Raw genomic sequence first — 16,611 nt, forward strand, 5'->3', positions numbered from 1 at the left:
CTGTTGCCTAGGCTAGAGTGCGGTGATGCAATCTTGGCTCAGTGCAGCCTCCACCTCCTAGGTTCAAGCAATTCTCCCACCTCAGCCTCCCGAGTAGCTGGGATTAAAGGTGCACCACCATGCCCGGGTGATTTTTGTATTTTTAGTAGAGATGGGGTTTCACCATGTTGGCCAGGCTGGTCCCAAACTCCTGACCTCAGGTGATCCACCCTCCTCAGCCTCCCAAAGTGCTGGGATTACAGGCATGAGCCACCACTCTTGGCCACAGATCTTTTCTTATATGTCTTTGCATTTGTACATGTTCGAGTGCAAAAACATTTTTAATATCATTTTTTTTGTCCCTAGTAGCATCTAGCATAGTGATTTACACAGTAGGCACAAAATAAATTGATGATGATGACTGTCAGATTGTAGTTTACAAAAATATAACTAGCTCCCACAGCAATGATAACATGGACATAGGATTCATGGGATTCTGCCTCAAAAGCAAATATGCTTGTTTTCCTTCGTTCCAGAAAGACAGCAAGAAGCGAGTATTTTCCGGCATTCAACCTACAGGAATCCTCCACCTGGGCAATTACCTGGGAGCCATTGAGAGCTGGGTGAGGTTACAGGATGAATATGACTCTGTATTATACAGCATTGTTGACCTCCACTCCATTACTGTCCCCCAAGACCCAGCTGTCCTTCGGCAGAGCATCCTGGACATGACTGCTGTTCTTCTTGCCTGCGGCATAAACCCGGAAAAAAGCATCCTTTTCCAACAATCTCAGGTCAGCTTCTCAGATTAGAACTGAGAAAACTCTTATTTGTAGATTATTTGAGGAAAAAATGTTGAATGGTTCATATAGCCCCTGCTTGTGATTTTTAAAAAGTGTTTGAAGGTGCCTTTTTCAAATGTGATTTTTTTTCAGCTTAATGTTTTACTTGTATTTATATCATTAAGCATCATTATATTGCAAGAGTATTTTTCAGCTTTTCTTCCACTGTATTTGGTAAGTTTATGATGCTTCATATACCAAGAGTTGTGTTTCATTAGTACTTCTAGCCCTGGAATTGTTTTGCTATGCTGGGTTGCTTTCAAACTGATTACTTTGTGTTATTGACTAATCTCCTTGTGATCAAGGATAGAAGTTAGTGACCAATAGTTTTATGTAATTCCAATGTTGCTTTATTAGATGTTGTATTTGGAAGGTCTGTTGGATAATTCCCATTGTTCATTCTTTGTATAACAGTTTTTGAGAAGATTTCATAGCCCAAGTTGGGAAATTGGAAGACAAAGTCCCAGTGCCTTGTGTTTAAGCCAAGAAAAGCTTCATAGAAAAGCCAAAATATTTGACTCATATATTCACTGTGGATGAATCAATTTATTCTTGGACAGGCCGATAGTCTGGCCTAGAGACAAGGCAATCAAGATACACCCTAGAAAAATATGAAAATTCTAACTAGATCATGCCTTCATTATGTATCTGCTTTAACCTTAGGACAAAGTCCAGCCAAGGAATGGTATGTTATACATGCTATGGTACATGTTAACATGCATGAATATATGTAACCTTCCTTGACTGTATATTTCTATCATTATTTTTATATATTTTTTATACATAACACTTAATGTAATGATTCTTACAGAGCAGACAGTTAAAAAATATGTGATAAACGAAAAGAGTATAATGATCCCTTGGCATCCAAAGAGTGTTGGTTCCAGGACCACCAAAGCTACCAAAATCTGCAGATGCTCAAGTTCCTTATATAAAATGGAATCATATTTGCATATAACCTACACATATTCTCTCGTATACTTTAAACCATCTCTACATTACTTATAATAATCTAATATAATATAAATGCTATGCAAATAGTTGTTATACTGTATTGTTTTTTAATTTGTATTATTTTTCTATTGTGGTATTGTTATTTTTTGATGCCTAAATACACACTGATTTCATATATATATACTAATTTTTTAAATTTTTGGAGATTAGGAAGGTGTATGTGCAGTTTTGTCACATGGATATGTTGTGTAGTGGTGAAGTCTGAACTTTTAGTGTACCTGTCACCCGAATAGTGAACATTGTACTCAATAGGTGATTTTTCAACCAACATCCTCTTCCCGGCTTTTGGAGTCTCTAGTGTCTGTTATTTCTCTCTGTATGTCCATGTGTACCTATTCTTTAGTTCCCACTTATAAGTGAGAACATGCAGTATTTGATTTTCTGTTTCTGAATGATTTCACTTAGGGTAATGGCCTGTATTTCATGTTGGCCTCCATGCTGCTGCAAAAGACATGATTTCATTCCTTGTTATGACTGTGTAGTATTCCACAGTGTATATATAGTGGCAGTGTTATTTTTTATTAGTTGTTTTTTCCTAATATTTTCAATCTGCTGTTTGGTTGAGTCCATGGATGCAGAACACACAAATTCAGAGGGCCAACTGTATGTTTAAAAAATAAATGCAGTTATCAACTTTGTTGCCAGCTTGGAGACAATTTGATAAAATAATAGAATCTGATCATTAAAAGGACCATAAAGGCAATTTACCTCAACTTCATTCCTTATAGTTGGTCAGGAAGCCTTTGCTTACACATGATTTTTCAAATTCAGTGTTGGACAGATCCAGTTACTATAAAATACTTGCTTTTACTGACCAAATATCTACCTCCATATAATTTCCATTCATTCATTTAATTTCTGCTCTGTAAAAAACACAATAAATCAACTCTGCTTCCACACAACTGCTCTTCGAATACTTGGAAAGACATTTATTATGTACCATTTGTATCTTACCCTGTAGGTCCTTACTGTATAGGTCTTGCCTTCTACAAACTAGGTGTCCCCAGGTCTCTCACCTTCTTGGTCATCCTATCTCAAAAGCACTCTCACCTTCTTTCTGAAAAGAACATGCCTCGAGCTTCACATCCATTGCCAACGTTGGAGAGCTGTTCATCGTTAGAGCCACTTTTTGAGTCACCTAATGCATTTTGCAAAGGACATCATCACTTCATCTAAGCTGTTTTTAATACAAGCTGGCTTTTGATCCTTAGCTGATACTATTTCTAAAAATTGTATTCCCAGCCACAAGTACCTATTTCCGTACTTCTTGTAGATGAATGTCTAATCTCCACAAAGTAACCACTTGCCAGATTGCTTTTTAAAGTGATCTTTAATATTAAAGGCTTATTTACAACTACATCCTATACTTGCACTTTGAGCTCAATCTCTCAGGAATGATTACCATATTATAATTTTTTTCTACTTTATAAAGCAAGGTTATTGCTACTTTTTAGCAATGACCTTCATAAGTACCTAAATTTGCAATAATTGAGATATTTTCTTCCATGAGGAACTTTGTTGTTCAAAATAGCAATTGAAAAAGTAACCCACAATATGAGAGACTTTGTAAAGACTTCCCCATTAAGGAGGGACAAAATTCACCTTCTCTTAAAATGGAACCTAATGAGCTCATTGGGTCTAGGTCAGAGAGTGGAAGGGACAGACTTGACTGGTGTGTGCCCGTCTTCTCCTCATAGCCTTAATGCAGTTGTAAAGCTGTTTTATAATTCACCTCCGGCCATCCCTCACTTCAGCTCCATTGTGGAGAATTTTGATAGTTTGCCAGCAAAATGTAAGGGAGGTACTCATCTTGCCTACATTATACAATTTGTCTGACAAAGACAATATGAAAAATTTCCTCAGGTGTCTTTATAACCTAAGATAAACTTGGTCTTAGCCATTTTGTTCTTTGACTCAGGTAACCAACCTTATTACAACTCTGTGGATGGATGGATGGATGGATGGGATATTTTATAAGGCTTTCTTTCCTCCTTTTTAAAAAAATGTAATTTTATTTTAAAATATTTTAAAAAATTTATAACAATAGAGAGAATAGTATACTGTACCCCATCACTTGTTAACATTTCGTTATTTGTCTCACTGATGTTACTTTCTTTTCTTTTTTGAAATAGAGATAGGGTCTTGCTCTAGGCTGGAGTGCAGTAGTGTGATCATAGCTCACTGCAGCTTCGAACTCCTGGGCTCAGGATCCTCCTACCTTAGCCTCCTGAGTAATAGCTGGGACTACAGGTGTATTCTACCACACCTGGCTTTTTTTTTTTTTTTTTTTGAGAGACGGGGTCTCACAACGTTGCCCAGGCTGGTATCAAACTCCTGGGCTCAAGTGATTCTCCCAACTCGGCCTTCCAAAGTGTTGGGATTATAGGAATGAGCCACTGTGCCTGGTTGATGTTATTTTCTTTGTTGAAGTATTACAAAGCAGATACCACAAATCATGGCATTCCAATTCCTAAATATTTTAGCATGGCACTATAAATTCAGGAAATTTTCTTACATAACCATAATACTGTAATGACACCTAACAATGATAATTCCATATTATCATCTAATACCCAAATTACCCTGACTCTCTCAAAAATGACTTTTATAGTAGGCTTGTTTGAGTGAAGATCTACCAAGATTCACATATTTCATTTGATTATGGATCTTAAGTCTTTTTTTTATGCCTTTTGATTTGTTCATCAAATTTTAATTTATTTCCTATAAAGTTAGTCCTGCGCTTAAAAAGAATTAAAACTTTGATTTTTATGCTTCTACTTTTTTTCACACCTTTGATGTATTGATCAGGTTTTCTTTTGTTTACTATAAAGTTAATTCTTTTAAACTTAAAAATAAGCCTTAGTTTTTTAGTTGCTTTCTCTTTACACTAATCTGTGTTAACTGATGGTTAGTGACTATAAACTACTGTCCCACATAGTTGCTCATCACTATTTTCATTAATTTGAGTAGAAGCTGTGCTCACCTACTGCCGGTGGATTGCCTGGAAATGAACATTAGACATCAGCTCCTTTAGAATGGCCATAATGCTTCAGTTTGTTCACGGATGATGATGGAAAGGTCCTCCTGATGCCTTATCTTACAGCCATGAAGGCATGTATTGGCTTTTGCTTCTTAGAACCATTTTCAAGTAGAAGTATAAGTGAATAAACTAGTCTTCTGGAAACAGTTATTATCTTAGCCACATGACGCCATTATTTACAGTGTTCTAGTAGGTAAAGGATCATCATGGTGATGACTTATGTTTTGTAATACAAAAATCAATAATCAATAACTGTCTTTTTTTCTTTTTCATTTTCTTCTTTTTAATAGGCAATGCTAGAAAGAATTTTTTCTTTATTTTAAATTGACAAAAATTGCATATATTTGTGGTGTACAACATGATGCTTTGAAATATGTATACATTGTAAAATGGCTAAATCAAGCTATATAACATATGTATTACCTCACATACTTACCTATCTTTAAGTGATGTTCAGGTATACAATACATTATTATTAACTATGGTCACCATATTGTACCATAGATCTCTTGAACTTATTCCTCTCGTCTAACTGAAATTTTGTGTCCTTTGACCAACATCTTCCCATTTCCTCTTGCCCCATTCTACTGTGCTTCTGTGAGCTCGATTTTTTAGATTTCACATATAAGTGAGCTTATGCTGTATTTGTCTTTCTGTGCCTGGCTTATTTCACTTAACAAAATGTCCTCTGGGTTCATCCATGTTGTCATAACTGACAGGATTTCCTTTTTCAAGGCTGAATAGTATTCCATTGTGTGTATATAGTGTATTTTCTTTATCTGTTCATCTGTTGGTAGACACTTAGGTTGATTCCATATTTTGACTATTATGAATAGTGCTGTAATAAACATGAGAGTACAGATGTGTCTTTGACATACTGATTTTCTTTCCTTTGTATATATACCCATTAGAGGGATTGCTGGCTTATATGATAGTTCTGTTTTTAATTTTTTTGAGGAACTACCATACTATTTTCCATAATGGCTGTACTAACTTACTTTCTCACCAACAGTGTGCATGGGTTCCCTTTTCTCCACATCTTTGCCAACACATGTTATCTTGTTTTTTTGTTTGTTTGTTTTGTTTTGTTTTTGTTTTTGTTTTTGTTTTTTAGATGGAATCTCACTTTGTCACCCAGGCTGGGGTGCAGTGCCACGATCTCGGCTCACTGCAACCTCTGCCTCCCGGGTTCAAACAATTCTCCTGCCTCAGCCTCCCAAGTAGTTGGGATTACAGGCGCCTGCCACCAAGCTTGGCTAATTTTTGTATTTTTAGTAGAGACAGGGTTTCACTATGTTGGCCAGGCTGGTCTCGAACTCCTGACCTCAAGTGATCTGTCCACCTTAGCCTCCCAAAGCGCTGGGATTACAGCCATGAGCCACCACACCTGGCTTATCTTTTTAGTAACAGTCATTTTAACAAGTGTGAGGTGATCAATCTGTGTAGTCTCCAATAAAGGGGGGGGCTGAAAAGAAAATAATCGTATCATTTTCAGATTTATAAAAAAAATGCTTATTAGGAAAGTATTTTTATTTATTTATTTATTTATTTATGACAGGGTCTCACTCTGTCACCCAGGTTGGAGTACAGTGGTGGAGTGATAGCTCACTGCAGCCCCAAACTCCTGGGCTTAAGCAGTCCTCCCAAAGTGCTGGGAGTACAGGTGTGAGCCACTGTGCCTGGTCAGAATACTATTTTTAAATGTGTAAGGCTGGCTGGACAGGGTGGCTCACACCTGTAATATCAGCACTTTGGGAGGCTGAGGCAGGTAGATCCCTTGAGCTCAGGAGCTCCAGATCAGCCTGGGTAACAAGGCAAAACCCTCTCTCTACAAAAAATACAAAAATTAGCCAGGCGTGGTGTCACATGCCTGTGGTGCCAGCTACTCGGGAGGGAGGCTGAGGCAGGAGAATCGGGTGAACCCAGGAAGCAGAAGTAGAAGTGAGCAGAGATCACGCCACTGCACTCCAGCATGGGCGACAGAGCGACACCTTATCTCAAAAAAGAAAAACACAATGTGTTAGGTTTACCAAGCTATTTCATGTATATGACTTCTCTCTTAATCATCAAAACAGCCACAGGAATTAGATATTACTGTTATCTTTCACTAATGAATAAATTAAGGTATGAAGAGATTAAGTAAATTGAAAATGTACTTAAAATGATCTTTGAGCAGTACCTGGTACTTAGTAAATACTCAGCTTATAGAACTTTTTCATTAGCTGCCTAAGGTCACCCAGTTCGTAGGTGGCAAAGCCAGGGCTTTTACAGTTTTCCCCTAAAGCACCACTTATGGAAGATGTACTCATGAGGTGGGAACCTCGTTCTGCCCCCCTGCCTACGCACCCTTCTCCAGCCCTCACGTCTCTGCTTCTGGAGATGCTTGTAGAGGGGAAGTGGGGAGTTGGAGCTGACCTCAAGGCCCTCATTATTTCTCACCTGAACAATTAAATTACCCTTTCACTCCTGCCCTAGCTCACAGTTTGGCAGTTCATTCCCCACAAGGCAGCCACAGTCACCTTTCTACTAAAAACACATCAGTGTTTCTCTCCTGCCCTCAGGTAAAAATCTAAACTCAGCTTAGCTAGAAATCCCTTAAAAAATGAAGCCCCAGAGTACACTAGGCCGGTGTTTCTTCTGCTACACCACTAAGTTATGCAGACCTTTTATTATCAGTTTATTTTGTGATTGGATGATCTGATTAACTTCTACCAATGACTCTTTAAAGCTGAAGCCAAAATAATTTCTTCTGGTTTAGTTTTGAGAAGATTTGATAAATCAGTCCTTAACTTACAAAACAGATAAATTAGAGATTATTTATCTACATTTGCTATTTCCTTTATACTGGTAGGTTTATAGTGTACTTAAGCATTTAATCGATCATTAAATATGTAACAGAAAGGATAAGAATTTAGAAAACAATTTTATTTAATGTTTTGGGAGCCAATTCCAGTTAACATTAGTTATACCCACCTCCCCATCACACAGTTATTTACAAGCAAAATTAAGAATTTTTGAAATTATGAGTTAGAGAAAAATATTATTTTATAATGTGCTTTTTTCAGCTGTATTCATTGTGTTAAGCAAATTACAGCTAAATTATAAAGGCTATTTTTCTGTGTGCTATTGTTGAACGTCAGAAAAAGTTCTAATAATGGGTTGAAATGGGGAAAGGATTTAGCTGTGTTACAATGTTGACTTTTACCAGTAATTTTCATCTCCAATCCTTTGAATTCTTTCTCAGCAGTCTGACTGGAACAATTCAGACTTACTGAAGATTTTTCTCATTATTTTCTTTTTCTTTCTCTCCCACTGGCCTCTAGTCACGTGCTTCCCCTAAAATATGTTCACCATATGCGGGGAATTTTATAGACCCTCTCCTCTCAAAGGTGTGTGTGTGTGTGTGTGTGTGAGAGAGAGAGAGAGAGAGAGTGAGAGAGAAACACGTCGTGGGAAGGGGGTCATGCCTATGTGTGTGTTTGGCAGAGGTTTCCATCCCCACGCCAGAGTCAATGGTCTTTTATTTCTAGCAAGCCAGCAGGCCTGAGTGCAGATCCAATCTGAGTCCTACAGCTGCCTGGGGTACAGGCCTCTACATCTTTCACTGTTACTCTGCAGATGGAAGATAAAAAGTGGAGGACATAGCTCTAGGCACTGGATTCCTGCCAAGGCAAGGAGAAAAGGACAGTTGGGGCCACCAGATACTGTGTTACGAGGGTCCAAAGAGACCAAGGAAAAGTTGAGGGAGGAGAGGGGGATTTGCATCTCTGGAATGTGGGCTCATTCTGTAATTAGAGTTATGTTGTTTCCCAGGAAACAAAAATCAATAATGATAAAGGAAGAGAGACAATGGAGGAATTGGTTTCTGAATGATAGCCGAAGTAACTGACTACATAAATCTTGGCTTACTATACATAAATAAAAGTTATACCTCACCAATTGTCCCTTGTCTTAGAGGTATAAAACTAAGGCCTTAAACTGGACAGAGAGTCTAGTGCTTCCATTTATTCTGGTAATTTAGGAAAATATTTGAGTGTATTTATATTTGTTAAACTCTCAAAATTGTTCGCTACCAACAATAGGTGCTCTTTCAGCTAACAATGGAAAGGGAGCAAACGTCTGCGTAGATTAGTGGACTTGGAGAATATATTTGTGAAATTGGCATCACCTCCAAAGTTCCTAGGGGTAAATAAGAATCTAAATGGCCCATGGCATAAATAATAAGTTTGGAAAACTATTATATAATCAAACTCTGCATGTATTTCCTTCTCCACAGTTTCCAATAATACCACTTCCTTGCCTGGATCTGTACTCCTGTGCGACATGATGAACAAGTTGCAGCACTTGTGTTACTTCTATCCTGGACATAGGAACAGGTGATAGGTTAATTATACCTTCAAGAAGAGTTCTTTTCTTGCTGTCAAAACAATAGTGAAAAAAAAAATACAGGCTTTGAAGCCAGACATACTTAGCTTGAATCTTACTGTCACTTCTTTTTGGTTGTGAGACTATGGGCAAGTGGCTCAAGCTCTCTGAATCCCATTTTTAATGTCTATAATAGCAATTTAAATAAGATAATATATTTTGTCTAGCAAATGTTAACTTTCTATCACCTTCCTCCACTATATACAATGCTCCCATCCTAGGCTCCTCGATATTGAGAAGGATTTATATAAAGGTAGAGTGGGATTAGAAGATGGAGATAAAGTTAATGACAATGCCTCTTTTTATCTTCAATAATAAAGTATTTTCAGAAGAGTTTGTCTAAGGTTTTTTGAGGACTTTTTAAGAAATATTTCAAACATTCATAAAAGGATGAAAATGAATGGCTGCCTTTTGAATTGCTTACCTTTTGGCATACTTGCTTCATGTGGTTTTTGTTTTTTACACATTAAACATTACAAGTATAATAGAAACTTTTCTGCTTAGTTGTAACGCCATTTTCCTCTGTGCCTTCCCAGAGGTAACCACTATTATATTGATTTGACACTCCTCATTCCTACAAATGTGTTTGTATTTGTATTGCATATAATATAGCCATTAACAATCCATATTATTTGTTTTGCATGTTTTAAAACTGTGTGAATGGCATTATGCTGCCCATATCCTCTTGCATCGATTTTTTGTGTACAATGTTACATGCTTGGGATTTATTTAGTTTGACTGCTGTACAGTATTCTATTGTCTGTCTCCTTCACAGTTTATCCATTTTCCTGGCAAAGGATATTTGGATTTTTTTCCAGCTTTTTATTACTACAAACAATACTACAGAGGGCATACTTTTATCTGCCTTTTGTGCACATGTGAAAAACTTTCTTTAGTTGTATTAATATATGCCTAAGAGTACATTCAGGAGGATGTATGATATATACATCATCAGCCTCCGTGGATGTTGCCAGCTTGTTCTCCAAAATGGTATTCTAACTTACATTACCACCAACAGGAACTCTCCTTGGCAACATTTGGTGTTATTAGACATATTACTTTTGGCACTGTAATGCATGAAATGTGCCATCTTATTGTTGTTTGAATTTCCCTGACTACTGGTAAGGTTAGGCATTTATTTCTTATGTTTTAACTCCTTTGTTTTCTTTTGTGAATTCTTTGCTCGTATCTTTTGACTATTTTTTAATTGTTTGTATTTTCCTATTGATTTGTAGAGGTTCTTTACGTATTCTGAGTACGAATCCTTTGTTATACATTATCATTTTTCAGTTTGTAGCTTGTCTTTTTTTTTTTTTTTTTTTTGAGACGGAGTCTCTCTCTGTCGCCCAGACTGGAGTGCAGTGGCGTGATCTTGGCTCACTGCAAGCTCTGCCTCCCAGGTTCACGTCATTCTCCTGCCTTGGCCTCCCAAGTAGCTGGGACTACAGGCACCCACCACCACACCTGGCTAATTTTTTGTATTTTTAGTAAAGATGGGGTTTCACTGTGTTAGCCAGGATGGCTCTCGATCTCCTGACCTTGTGATCTGCCCACCTTGGCCTCCTAAAGTGCTGGGATTACAGGCGTGAGCCACCGCACCCAGCCTTGTAGCTTGTGTTTTAATTTTTAAATGCTGTCTGTTGTTGTACAGAGTTGTTTGTTTGTTTGTTTGTTTGTTTTTTAATATAGCCAATTCAGTATTTTCCTTTATGGTTGTATGCTTCTGGAGTATATTTTTAAGCTATTCTATACTGGACTAGTGTGATAAAGCTGTTCTTTTATATTATCTCTTGAATATGGTAAGTTTTGCTTTTCACATTTAAGACTTGAGTTATGTAGATCTTACAAATTCTGTCACATTTTATTTACAATATTTTTAAAAATCACATTGGTTAATACCACAGCTCTCATCAGGAATGTCTGGACATATTGGAAGCTATCTAATGCATAATGATGGATATATGTTTTCTAAAATTCTAATTTATGCTAGAAAGCTGAAATGTTTATAACCAATACCTTCTGTGGGTTGTTTTCCTTGAAATGCCTTGGTTCCTTTGTTTCCTCTTGATGAATTTTGTTAGAGACTACTCTATTAATCATTTAGAGGATATACTTTTGATTTTGTGAGGCTCTTATTGTATCTTTGTTTTTTATTTATTTCCTTTTTTTTTTTTTTTTTTTTTTTTTTTTGAGACAGAGCCTCACTGTCACCCAGGCTGGAGTGCAGTGGCATGATCTCGGCTCACTGCAACCTCTGCCTTCTGGGTTCAAGCTATTCTCATACCTCAGCCTCCCAAGTAGCTGGCATTACCGGCGCCCACCAGCATGCCAGCTAATTTTTGTATTCTTATTAAGTAGAGACAGGGTTTCGCCATGTTGGCCAGGCTAGTCTCAAACTCCTGACCTGAAGTGATCTGCCTGCCTCCTTTGTTTTTTATTTCATTAGTTTCATTCCCTCCTCCATTTTATTTTCTTTGAAATTATGTGGTTGTGCTTTTACTAACTTCTTGAGTGGACCTCATTAATTTTCAGCCATTCTTCTTTCTAATATAAACATTTAAGAGTGCAGTATAAATTTCCTTCTAAGTTCTGTTTTATCAGCATTGACAAAGTTGTGATGTTATAGTATTTTCACTATAAATCAGTTCTGAATAATTTCTAATTTTCACTATTATTTCTTATTTGATCTATCATTTATTTAGAAGTATGTGTTTAGATTTCCAAGTACAGGGCTCTTTTTTTAACTTAACTTTTTTAAAAAATTGATTTCTAATTTCATTACATATTAATCAAAGAATATAGTCTCAATGCTTTCAGATCTTTTGTATTTCTAAAGCTTGAATTTAGCAAATTTACGAACGTTCTATTTGTGCTTGAAAATACTTTCTATTTTCTGATTCAGTGAATTTCAAATTTTTTATTGTTTATGACTATCAGTAAAAAATTTTGAGACTTTCCCTTAAGATAGATATATACTGTACATCATTGTATTAGTCTGTTTTCATGCTGCTGATAAAGATATACCCGAGACTGGGAAGAAAAAGAATTTTAACTGGACTTAGAGTTTTACATGGGGAAGCCTCAGAATCATGGCGGGAGGTTAAAGGCACTTCTTACACACCAGCGGCAAGAGAAAAATGAGGAAGAAGCAAAAGTGGAAACCCCTGATAAACCTGTCAGATCTGGTGAGACTTATTTACTATCAACAGCATGGAAAAGACCGGCCCCCATGATTCAATTACCTCCCCCTGGGTCCCTCCCACAACATGTGGGAATTCTGGGGATATAATTGAAGTTGAGATTATGTGGGGACACAGCCAAACCATATCATTCTGCCCCTGGCCCCTCCAAATCTCATGTCCTCACATTTCAAAACCAATCATGCCATCCCAACAGTCCCCCAAAGTCTTAACTCATTTCAGCATTAACCCAAAATCCACAGTCCAAAGTCTCATCTGAGACAAGGCAAGTCCCTTCTGCCTATGAGCCTGTAAAATCAAAAGCAAACTAGTTACTTCCTAGATACAATGGAGGTACAGGTACTGGGTAAGTACAGCCATTCCAAATGGGAGAAATTGGTCAAAATGGCTCATACAAGTCCGAAATCCAGTGGGGCAGTCAAATCTTAAAGCTCCAAAATGATCTCCTTTGACTCCAGGTCTCACACTCAGGTCACGCTGATGCAAGAGGTGGGTTCCCATGGTCTTGAGCAGCTTCATTCCTGTGGCTTTGCAGGGTACAGCCTCCCTCTTAGCTGCTTTCATAGGCTGGCATTGAGTGTCTGTGGCTTTTCCAGGCTCACGGTGCAAGCTGTTAGTGGATCTACCATTTTGAGATCTGGAGGATGGTGGCCCTCTTCTCACAGCTCCACTAGGTAGTGCCCCAGTAGGTACTCTGTGTGGGGGCCCTGACCCCACATTTCCTTTCCACACTACCCTAGCAGAGGTTCTCCATAAGGGCCTCGCCCCTGCAGCAAACTTTTGCCTGGGCATCCAAGGCATTTCCATATGTTTTCTGAAATCTAGGCGGAGGTTCCCAAACCTCAGTTCTTGACTTCTGTGCACCTACAGGCTCAACACCACATGGAAGCTGCCAAGGCTTGGGGCTTCCACCCTCTAAAGCCACTGCCCACGCTCTATCTTGGCCCCTTTCAGCCCAGCTGGAGTGGCTGGGACACAGGGTGCCAACTCCCTAGGTTGTGCACAGCACCAGTACCCTGAGCCTGGCCCACAAAACCACTTTTTCCTCCTGGGTCTCTGGACCTGTGATGGGAGGGGCTGCTGTGAAGGTCTCTGACATGGCCTGGAGACATTTTCCCCACTGTCTTGAGGATTAACATTAGGCTCCTTGCTACTTACGAAAATTTCTGCAGCGGGCTTGAATTTCTCCCCAGAAAATTGGTTTCTCTTTTCTATCACATAGTCAGGCTGCAAACTTTCCAAACTTTTATGCTCTGCTTCCCTTATAAAACTGAATGCCTTTAACAGTACCTAAGTCACCTCTTGAATGCTTTGCTGCTTAGAAATTTCTTCTGCCAGATACCCTAAATCATCTTTCTCAAGTTCAAAGTTCCACAAATCTCTAAGGCAGGGGCAAAACGCTGCCAGTCTCTTGGCTAAAACATAACAAGTCACCTTTGCTCCAGGTCCCAACAAGTTCCTCATCTCTATCTGAGACCACCTCAGTCTGGACATTATTGTCCATATCACTATCAGCATTTTGGGCAAAGCCATTCAACAAGTCTCTAGGAAGTTTCAAACTCGCCCTCATCTTTCTGTCTTCTTCTGAGCCCTCCAAACTGTTCCAATCTCTGCCTGTTACCCAGTTCCAAAGTCACTTCCACAATTTCAGGTATCTTTTCAGCAATGCCCCACTCTACTGGTACCAATTTACTGTATTAGTCTGTTTTCATGATGCTGATAAAGACATACCCGAGACTGGGAAGAAAAGAGGTTTAATTGGACTTACAGTTCCACATGGCTGGGGAGGCCTCAGAGTCATGGCGGGAGGCAGAAGTCACTTCTTACATGGAGGTGGCAAGAGAAAAATGAGGAAGAAGCAAAAGTGGAAACCCGTGATAAACCCATCAGATCTAGTGAGATTTATTCAGGATCATGAGAATAGCATGGGAAACACCGGTCCCCATGATTCAATTACCTCCCTTTGGGTCCCTCCCACAACACGTGGGAATTCTGCGAGATACAATTCAAGTTGAGATTATGTGGGGACACACAAACTTCTATGGGATTAAAAAATGAATATAAGTAAAAGTCTTTTTTTTTTTTATTTGCTGTGCTTCAGCAGATAGTCTTGGACAGCCTCTGAGAATCACAAATCTCATTTTGGAAACCACTGTTTTAATTGCTCATCTCCAGTGGCCACCATGCTATCTTTGTAGGTTCAAGTAAATATTCAGAATCATGAGACTACCACAGGTTATGTTTGGTACTAGTCTACTTAAAAAGGCACAGAACAAGAACCCTAGCTTGCCAGCAAGGTAGCTTCTCTAAACAAGAGTCCTTACCAGAGCAGTCCCTGTAGCAGTATGCAGCTAGCTCTAGGAGGTATTTTCTCTCCAGGTATACTCATAGGTATAGGAACTATTTTTTCTCCAGCTCAAATGCAAGGAGATAAGATCTACGTCAGTGGGTGGTACAGTCTCCCTTACCAAAGAAGCCTCAGTTTTCCACAAGAGCCAGTATCTATTCTTACATTTCATGTATAGACCTTGGGGTCACTGAAAGAGATGTACCAGTTACGAGAGTCACTATACTCAGGAAAGCCTAAACTAAGACTTTCTCTCAGGTATTTATAGTTCTCTAAGCCTAGATGTGCTTTACCAGCTGGAGATTATTTTTATCATAAGCAATGTTGCCTAGCAGTGTTGTGAACACATACTGTTTTATCTGGTAAATACAGATATAGGTTGTTGATCCAGAGTCAGAGTCTCATGGAGCAGGTGAAAATGTTTTGTTAACCTGCTCACTCAGTTGGCTACTAGATTCCATTAACTAATAGAATCCATTAGATCAGTCATGTTGCTGCCCTTTTGATTCTCTACTACCATTTCTGTACTTACAGACAGAGCAATAACCTATGAACACTTTAATGCTGTAAAAATAACTATGAGGAATTAGTTTCTCCCTAAGGGAGAAGGTAGCATCCAACTTCCTGATCCTAAATATGTAGTTTCATGAGACTATGTTCCTTTATTTTTTCAATCTTCTATCTGTATCTTCCTTAAGTGGGTTAATTTCTACTGATCTATCTTTTCATTCAGTGACTCTTCTGCCCTCCCAATCTGTATTTAAGACTTTATAATGACATTATTTCAGATATTGTATGTTTTTATTCTAGTATCTTTATTTGCTCTTTTTTATTGGTTTAAAAAATTTATCTGCTGAGATTTTCTATCTGCTTATTCATCTCAGGAATATTTTCTTTTGTATCTTTAAGCATAGTTGTAATAATCGCTTCAAAATTTTTGCTAATTAAATACAACACATGGAACATCTCGGGTTTGGTCTCCATTGACTGCCTTTTTTCTTAAGAATGGTTTATGTTTACCTATTTTTTAATATGTCTAATAATTTTGGCTAGTATCTTGAATATTTTAAATGACAAATTGAAGAGAGTCTAAATTATGTTGTATTCCTCTGAAGAATATCTTTAAATAAAAACTGTTGTTTTTCTGTTGTTTTTTTAGCAGGCTCAAACCCCAAATTGTTTTTCCAGTAGTAAGCAATAATTGAAATATTTTGCCAGTTGTTTTAGCCATTGTTGGACAGCTTGGAGGTGGCTCCATGCACATGGAATTCAGGGGTTGGCCAGATATTTGGGTACAGTTAATACACAGAATATAAGGCTATACCACTCTGACTATTTAGAAATTTCTCTGCTTATTTTCCAGGCAGGCATTATGGTCACCCAAACTTTGTCCTCTCATTCTTCAAGCCAGTAAGAATGCAGGTTTCTATCATATTTAGATGCTGTTTATGTCTCCAACTGAGTACTGCCCTCAGACAGAAAGTCACAAAACAGGACACTTATTCAGTGTTATCCTTTTTGTAAAAGAGTAATCCACACCCCTAGTTTCTTCCTGCTTTCGATTGTTCTCCAATGCCTTCAGGCCGTTGATTTTTATATTTTGCTCAGAGTTGAAACTTGCAATCTGTGTTAGAATTTATCCAATAGGAGCTTGCTATCAACTGAGTTGTATCCCTCAAAATTCATATGTTGCTCCCTTAACCCCCAATGTGACTGTATCTAGAGATAGGGTCTTTAGGAAGTAATTAAGGTTAAACGATGTCG

The 16,611-nt window shown here is 38.1% G+C and overlaps 1 protein-coding gene across 1 annotated transcript in view; it reads left to right on the top strand.

Annotated features, from left to right (window-relative positions):
* Positions 1–16,611, top strand: part of WARS2 (tryptophanyl tRNA synthetase 2, mitochondrial) — a 117,748-nt gene that overhangs the window by 64,671 nt on the left and 36,466 nt on the right. Inside the window, exon 2 of the mRNA XM_030824765.1 lies at positions 516–773. Coding sequence (XP_030680625.1) covers positions 516–773 — 258 coding nt within the window. The remainder of the gene's footprint in view (positions 1–515; positions 774–16,611) is intronic.

This window comes from Nomascus leucogenys, chromosome 12 (assembly GCF_006542625.1).
Source record: "Nomascus leucogenys isolate Asia chromosome 12, Asia_NLE_v1, whole genome shotgun sequence".
In the NCBI taxonomy this organism is placed as follows: Eukaryota; Metazoa; Chordata; class Mammalia; order Primates; family Hylobatidae; genus Nomascus; species Nomascus leucogenys.